Here is a 9,382-nt window from a genome sequence, read left to right on the forward strand (position 1 = left end):
TTTAACTAGATATGTTTACAACATCAGCCACCAGAATGCATTTCAGTTTTTTTTTTATTTATCTACTTAATATAAAAATAAGAATTCTCTCTATTTACATTATGTCGCATAATTTTATTAATATTTTAATGTTTTTTATATTTTAATGTTTTTTTTATATTTTAATGTTTTTTTATATTTTAATGTTTTTTTATATTTTAATGTGTTTTAATAATTTAATTTTTTTAAATATTATCATGTTTTTTGAAAATATTTTGACGTTTTTATATTTTAATGTTTTTTAATATTATAATTTTTAAATATTATGTTCGTTTTTAAATATTGTGATGTTTATTTAATATTTTAATGTTTTTTTAACATTTTAATGTTTTTTAACATTTTAATGTTATTTTATATTTTAATGTTTTTAAAAATATTTTAATGTTTTATTTTAATATTTTGAATGGTTTTCTTAAATATTTTTTTAATGGTTTTTAATATTTTAATGTTTTTTTTTAATCTATATATATAAAAATGTAATTCTTGGTTCGTTATAAGCGAATAAAACTACATTTCTACGTTACCGATTTATTTGAAATTTTCAGACAACCCATCTTTAGAGTCGAGGGATGTTTTTATATTATTAAAATAAATTTACCTCGCGAATTATTAAAATATTAAATAAAATAAATACATTTTCGTAACGTTCGTGCGAACCTGTTTTGTTGATAAAACTGAACTTCCGGTTCGATTCATTTCACAGCCACGAAACGAAGTAGATTTCATTTTCTGTTTACTCGATAAGTAAAAAAAAACACAAAAAAACATAATTCATTTTGTTTATCTTGCAAATTTTTTAATTTAAACATTTTTCTTTATTATATAAGGCAAAAAAAAAAGTTTGTCGCTTGCTTTTTGAGTTTTTTTTTGTTTTTTTTGTTTTTCGATATAAGATTGGTTGGTAAAAGTACAGTTTTTTTTTTTACGGATTGGTAACTTGCTTAAATAATATTTGGTGCTAATGCAAAGAGTGGTCCGCTATTTTTTAAATCGTATTTCCAGGTTTAATTAAAGTTTTATTATATGTTTTTTTTATTCAATTGTAAGGTTAAAATACAGATTAGGCACAAAACACCCTCCCCTCCCCCATGTTAAAAATGGCTTTTTAAATATTAACGTTATTATTTCAACACGGATCACTCTCTGCATGAGTACTGTACTTTCACCTAACAATTTAATAAACAAAACATGGTACTTATGCAGAGAAAGTACCATAATAATATAATAGAATAATAACGTTATTTAGAAAGCCATTCTTAACATGGGGAGGACGTTTTGTTACTATTCTATACTTTCACCTAACAATTTAATAAACAAAAGATGGTACTTATGCAGAGAAGGTACCGTGCTGAAATAACGCTATTAAGAAAGCCATTCTTAACATGGGAAAGGGAGGGTGTTCTGTAACTATTTTATATTTTCACCTAACAATTTAATAAACAAAAGATAGTACTTATGCAGAGAAGGTACCATGCTGAAATAATACCTCTATTTAGAAAGCTATTCTTCACATGGGGAAGGAGTTTTGCATCTATTCTATAGTTTCACCTAACAATTTAATAAACAAAAAATGCATAGAAAATACCGTGCTAAAATAATGTTATTTAGAAAGACATTCTTAACATGGGGATGGTATTTTGTAACAATTCTGTCCTTTCACCTAACAATTTAAAAACAAGAAATGGTACTTAATGACGTAATTATTTAGAAAGCCATTCTTAACATGGGGATAGGGGTGTTTTGTAACTATTCTGGACTTTCACCTTACAATTTAATGAACAAAAGTTAAACTTAAGCAGACAAGGAACAGTACTGAATCATTAACATTATTTAGAAAGCCATTCTTAAAATGGAGGGGAGGATGTTTTCTAACTATTCTGTACTTTCGGTGCTAATGCAGAGAGTGATCTGCACTATTTTTTAAATCGCGTTTCCATGTTTAATTAAAGTTTTATGATATGTTTTTTATTCAATTGTAAGGTTAAAGTACAGAATAGGTACAAAACCCCCTCCCCATCTTAAGAATGGCTTTTTAAATAATAACGTTATTATTTGAGCACAGATCACTCTCTGCATGAATACCGATTAATGTTTTGTTCATTGCTTTTTTACCGTATTTTTTTGTTTTGTTTTCCAAGAAAACCTTTTTTAACAAAAATTGAAAGTACACGTTTTTTCTTTTCTTTTTTTTTTTACAGAAGTTGTTTTTACATAAGAAAATATGAATGCCTTTCCTTTATTAAAGAAATTGGGTACTCGTGCACTTATTGATCCGTGCTGAAATAATAACGTTATTAGGTACAAAACCCCTCCCCTCCCCATGTTAAGAATGGCTTTTTAAATAATAACGTTATTATTTCATTGATTGAAAGTGCACGTTTTTTTTATTTTTTTTTTTTTACAGAAGTTGTTTTTATATAAGAAAATATGAATGCGTTTACAGAAATTGGGTACTCGTGCACTTATTGATCCGTGCTGAAATAATAACGTTATTATTTAAAAACCCATTCTTAACATTGGGAGAAGAGGGTGTTTTGTACCTATTCTGTACTTTAACCTTACAATTGAATGAAAAAAACGGAAAATTTTTAGATTAGGTCCACCTCCACAGTTTTCTTTTAAATGACGACTTTTGTAGGTTTTCGACTATGCTGAATACGGAAATCGCATTGAAATTTTGCAGAAATAAGTAGTTATCGAGATATGAAAAATTTGTATAATGCATTGTAATCTCTGGCAGCCGTCTTTTTTACACGCTTGCGCGCGTCATAAACAAATCTAAGCATGTAACAAAGATGGCCGTCAAAGAATACAATGCATAAAACAACTATCTATATCTCGATAACTACTTATTTCTGCAAAATTTCAATGCGATTTCTTTATTCAGCAAAGTCGGAAACCTTGAGAAGTCGTCATTTAAAAGAAAATTGTGGAGGTGGACCTAATCTAAAAAAAATACTCCAAAAACATAAAACTTTAATTAAGCTTGAAAATACGATTTAAAAAATAGCGCGGATCAGTAAGTGCATTAGCACCCATTAATCGACTCACGTGACCTTATTGCCAAATAAGGTCCGGCTACAATGTTGAACGCGCCGTTCACATTATTTTTTGTTTTTTTTCAAGTTAAATTCAACTTTCACAATATCTTTTTATTTTTTTATAATTACACAATGTCTTTTTTTTAATAATAAATTGTTAGTTAAAAAAGCACAGAATAGTTACAAAACACCATCCCCTCTCTATCGTAAGAATGGCTGAAAAAAAATATTAGGTACTCATGTAGAGAGTGATCCGTGCTGAAATAATAACGTTATTATTTAAAAAGTCATTCTTAACATGGGGAGGGGAGGGTGTTTTGTATCTATTCTGTACTTTAACCTTACAATTGAATAAAAAAACATATCATAAAACTTTAATTAAACTAGGAAATTCGATTTAAAAAATAGCGCGGATTAGTAAGTTCATTAGCATCAGAAATTGTTAGGTGAAATACAGAAAAGTTTCTACCAAGAAAACCATTATTTTGTTTTTTTGCTATTCTTACCAAGGGGAGGGGATGATGTTTTGTCACTATTCTGTGCTTTCAACTAACAATTTATTAAAAAAACAAAAGGTAAATTTTCACATTAGGTCCACCTCCACAATTTTTAACATGGGTAGGTTGGGGGTGTTTATTCTGAATTCCGTTCTTACCATGGAGAGAATGGTGGTATTTATTCCAAAAGCCGTTTTTAAAAGACGAAAGACAGGTAAAAGGTTAAAACATATGGTTAGGCATGGGTGTTGTTTATTCCGAAAGCTGTTCTTAATATGGGGGAGGTTGGCAGTGTTTATTCATGGCCGTCAGTGAATTATAGTGCATAGTACAGGTCTTTATATCTCGAAAACTAATGGCCTCTGCAAATTTTAAATGAGATTTTCTTATTCAGCATAGTCGAAAATTGTGGAGGTGGACCTAATGTAAAAAAAAATACCCTCCCCCCAAAAAGATATCGTGAAATTTAAATTTAAGTGCGGTAACAAAAATAAAATCATACAGAAAAATACACCTTTAGGTTTGTACTTGCACAAAGACTTGAAAAAGTTGTCAACAAAAACAAATATATAACAAGTAAATATTTTCAAAGGCAAGATAAGTTACTTTTCTACCTAATTGGATAATTTTAGTGTTTTTATTGGGTTTGTACTACTGTACATATAGATTCGAAAAAGCTGTCAAAAAATAAATGTATAACAAATATTATCAAAGGCAAGATATGTTACTTTATTACCGAAATGGATAATTTTTTTTGTTTTTAATGCAAAATTTTTATTTGGCTAAAAAAACACAGCGCTTACTGTTATATTTGAAAATTACAAATGGCGGCAGACTGTGTTAACACATTAGGTTTGGGAAAATGAGTTAAAACTAAAAAAAAACTATACAAAATAAAAAACCACTGAATACATGTCTGCCTATGTCACAGTAACATATATTGAGTGAGTTCCTGACAGTATTTTGTATAGTTTTTTAGTTTTAACTCATTTTCCCAAAGTTAATGTGTTCAACAGTCTGCCGCCATTTGTATTTTTCCAATATACAGATAAACACTACATTTTTTCAACCCGATTAAACATTTTACACTAAATAAAAACACTAAAATCTTATCCAGTTAGGTAGAAAAGTAACTTATCTTGCCTTTGATAACATTTATTTGTTATATTTATTTTTCAACAACTTTTTCGTTTCTGTGTTTAGTAATACAAACCCGTTTTATTTACTATAACGTTTAGTTGGCTCGAAGAACAGTGTTTATCAGTGTATTTGAAAAATACAAACGGTGATGGACACTGTTGATGATGTTAAGTTTGAGAAAATGATTTAAAACTAAAAAATTATACAAAATACTATCAGAAACCCACCGAATATGTCAGCCTATGTCACAATAACATATAATCAGTAGGTGTCTGACATTGTTTTGTATAGTTTTTAACTGATTTTCCCAAACTTAATGTATTCAACAGAGTCCGCGACCATTCGTCTTTTTCAAATACATAGATAAACACTGCGTTTTTGAGCCGATTAAACATTTTACATTAAATAAAAACACTAAAAAATTATCCAGTTAGATAGAAACGTAATTTACCTTACCTTTGCTTTCATTTATTCGTTTTTGAACAACTTTTTCGAATCTGTGTATAGTAACACCCCTCCCTCTTACCCAAATATTAATTAAAAACTCACATTTTTGAATACAATAAAAAAGAAAACTATTTAGTGTTTCAATGGTTTAGCAACTGTCGGCTTAATCCACTAAATGTTGGTCGAGCCCAAGCCATGATTGATGGTAACTCCCAAGGATCAGGATCCAATTCTGCAAGAGTACCATATTTTTTTTTCATTTTCGCCTTTTTTTTTAAAAACTTTTTGGAGTGGATTGCCGTACTAAGAATATAAGAAACATGCATTTTCTCTTTTCATTAGAATTTTCCATTACACGAAATTAAGCCACAGCAACGCGTGGCAGGGTACAGCTAGTATTTTAATATTTATTAAATGGTATGAAAAAAAATTAACAAAACTTACATGACAGCAATTGGAAACAATCTCAACGTCTCATCCATACACATATCAAGATAGGTCAGCTTTTGCACATTGTCATAATTCGGAGATTCCTATTAAAAAATATATAAACCAGTTCTTACTTTACATCAAATTAATTCATTCAAGTTCGATGGAGGCACATTAGGTTCATTAAAGACCTCGTGATGTCAAACAAGAACGTGTACTTATACCAAACTTGTTTTGGGTTTATTTTTTCGTCTCATAAAACAACCCTTCAGAAGATCAGTCCTAGCTGCATACTAGAAGTTTGGACAAAACAGGGGAGGGTAGAGCAGTGGCCCTTAATATATCTAAGGCTTTTGACAGGGTATGGCACGATGGTCTTCTAAGGAAAATTAGATCATATGGAATCACTGGAAGAATTCATAATGTAATTAAATCCTTCTTAAGTAATAGAAAAATCAAAGTTGTCCTCGACGGTCGTACATCTAAACAATATGACATAAATGCGGGAGTACCTCAGGGGTCTATCCTTGGACCTTTATTATTCCTGATATTCATAAATGACCTCCCTGATAAAATTGTTTCGGAGATGGGTATATTTGCCGATGACACCACTCTCTATAACAGATATGAGGGGAAAACAAATGAGCACATATCCAAGGAAATGGCAGAAACACTAGAGGATGACCTCCAATCTGTAGTGGAATGGGGACAAAAATGGATGGTCGCATTCAATGCTGCTAAGACTAAGCTTGTTTCCTTCAATAACTACAAGAAACCTTCTCTACCACCAATAGCAATGGCCAAGAACACATTGCCTGAAAGTACTTCTTTTAAACTCCTCGGCCTAACGTTTACAGGGAATATGAACTGGAATAGATACATTGAGAGCATTGCCAAGTCTGCTGCAAGGAAGGTTGGCTCTCTCTACCGTGCTAGAAAACTACTTACACCTGACAGTATCCTATACCTCTATAAGGCCACCATTCGCCCATGTATGGAGTACTGTTGTCATATCTGGGCTGGTGCATCTGCTGCTTGTCTCTCGCTCCTGGACAGGATTCAAAAGAGAGTCGCCAACCTGATAGGTCCTGAACTGTCATCTAGGCTTCAGCCTCTGTCCCATCGACGAGATGTTGCATCCCTCTGCCTGTTCTACAAATACTTTAATGGTGAATACTCTGACGAACTGCAAACACTTGTACCTCCCCGACGTAACTAAACCCAACAAGCTACTAAGTCTCATCCCTTTACAGTAGAGATCCCTAGGTGCAAGAAAGCCTTTTACTCCAATAGTTTCTTCTCCAGAACTGCGGGTCTTTGGAACTCCCTTCCGGGAGTCTGCTTTCTCAACTGCACTGATATGCAGAAGTTCAAGTGTAATGTTAACAAACATCTTTCTACTCATCTCCCTTCATAAGGCCCCGCTAATTAAGTCCCTGATAGTAGCCCCCTGCTTCAAAGTGGCACTGTGCCTTGTTTGGGGTGAAAATTGAATTAAAAAAAAAAATTGAATAAATGTTAAACTCTTCAATCTTTCTCAGTTGAAAGCCAAAATAAATGCAAAACTACTTATCACCCAAGAATTGCTATTCACTGATGTTGAAGCAATGACAGAAAACTGAAGAAACTCCTTGCATAGTTTCCATCGACAATTATATACTGAAAAAAGTAAACACATTTACTTATCTAGGGCCTATCATCATCACCATCACCATCACCATCACAAATAACCTGTTGTTAAATGTTGAACTATTTAGATGTATTAATAAGGTGACTTTGAACTTTGGAAAACGCACCGATAGAGTTTGGAGTAATGCTAAACACAGGAGTATCGGCAAAACCTAATCGAGAATTCCCTTCAAGCATACAAGGATATCAGATTCAGCCCGAACGAGATACGAAGTAAAAAGGTTCAAACTAAATCTTAAATAAACCAAAGTGACTTTTTATTTAACTTTGATTTTTTAACACAAACTATATTCTAAAACTTTGAACCAAAAATTTATAGCAAAATTTGAAATATCTCACAACACAAATAGTTGTATTTCAATTTTGTTTACTTTCTGACTTAAGAGAGAATATTAAAAAAATAAATAAATAAATAAAACAGAATGAAAGTAGCACACAGAATTGGAAAAAAATAATATTAAAAAATAAAAAATTGTGAATACTTTTTATATGAATCTAAAAATATATTTGCAAGAAAAATAATCTCTCGATTGAAATTCATGAGTAAATTTATTTATTGTTTATTTTACGATATTTTGCGGAGACAAACCCAGTAGTAAGTTCGTGTAAAAGTTGCTTTAACAGTGAAACAGCAGCAGGAGCAAATAATCGTACAATTTAGTCGGGCAATTTTAGTAAACCCCCTTATGTACGATCAAAACCCGGTACGACTAATTATTCGATTCAGCTGCTGCTGATTCCAGCAACTTTACACGTTATTTCTATATGACAAACAACAGGACTCCTACATATTAATTTCTTGTATTTTAATTTCTATAATTAATCCCCTATTGAAAACTATATTCATCTCTTGTTGAATTCCTATTTAAATTAGTATATATGGACTTACTGTTAAATTTAAGTACCTAACATTATAAATAAAGTTTTTGTTCATAGGTCACTTCACCATATCGCTATTCTACATCGTTAACAACTTTCTTAAACACTTGAATATTAATTTCTATAATTAATCCGCTATTTAAAACTATATTCATTTCTTGCATATTAATTTCTATGATTAATCCGCTATTTAAAACTATAGGAAAGGGAACATTGCGACCCCCACCAAGTTTGAAAAATCGTTGCTATTTACTTGCAAACAATAGAATAAATGTTAAAATATCTATTCTAAAATATTTAAGGAGGAGGCTTAACTCCTATTTAAATTAGTATATATGGACTTACTGTTAAATTTAAGTACCTAACGTCATAAATACAGGTTTTATTCATAGGTCACGTCACCATATCAGTATTCTACATCGTCAACAACCTTCTTAAACACTTGCATATTAATTTTTATAAATTTTGATAAAATTATTAGCTGTGTTTTTGTAGTATTTACTTGTAACTGTAGCATTTACTGTATAAATTTAACAACAACAAAAAAAGACTTTACCTGTCCAAGTTGTTCTTGTATTTCTTGGCAAATTTTATCCTGGACATCAGGGTTCAGTGCTATGCAATAGGCAAAATACGAAAGTGTGGATGCTGTGGTCTCAAAACCAGCCACCAAGAAAATCATGCACTGAGCAATGATCTCTATATCCGTTAAACCTAGTAAGAAAATTAAAAAAAAAAAAAAAAGCATATCAATTTGTATCCACAAACTACAAATTAAAATAAAGGATTTCACCAGATGAAAGTTTCAGTTAATTTTATTAAATAAAAAATCAAGGGTAAAAATATGATTATGAATTAATATGGCTCACACATCGATTATGTACGTTATCCACTCGGATATTTCATTTAGCAATAGAAACTTCTGGATATATTCTGTAATTTTCATTTGCTAATCATCAATGTTGATTGGTTGATAAAATTGTTGTTTTTTCTTACAAATGGAAATTCCCCCCCCCCAAAAAAAAAGAAAGAAAATAATAAACTCGAAATCAAAATAAAAGATTTTAGCAGATAAATCGATGTTATTGAATGAAAGGTCAAGAATGAAAATCTAACTCGATGTTATTTCCGGAATAAGTATGATGGAAACATTTGACAATAACATGATACGCCGCCGCCATCACCACTGTCGTCGTCGTCGTCGTCGTCGTCCGCCTCCTC

At 31.0% G+C, this 9,382-nt stretch overlaps 1 protein-coding gene across 2 annotated transcripts in view; it reads right to left on the reverse strand.

The window, feature by feature from the left end:
- LOC145300297 (cytochrome P450 3A14-like) overlaps nt 1-9,382 on the reverse strand; it is an 87,058-nt gene that overhangs the window by 20,445 nt on the left and 57,231 nt on the right. For both annotated transcript variants that reach the window (XM_080144473.1, XM_080144472.1), the window contains exons 10-11: nt 8,718-8,875; nt 5,609-5,697 (exon numbers count right to left, since the gene is read on the reverse strand). In XM_080144473.1, the coding sequence (XP_080000599.1) occupies nt 5,609-5,697; nt 8,718-8,875 (247 nt within the window). The remainder of the gene's footprint in view (nt 1-5,608; nt 5,698-8,717; nt 8,876-9,382) is intronic.

The sequence above is a fragment of the Euprymna scolopes genome, chromosome 2 (genome assembly GCF_053919585.1).
Source record: "Euprymna scolopes isolate OS-2025 chromosome 2, ASM5391958v1, whole genome shotgun sequence".
Lineage (NCBI taxonomy): Eukaryota > Metazoa > Mollusca > Cephalopoda > Sepiida > Sepiolidae > Euprymna > Euprymna scolopes.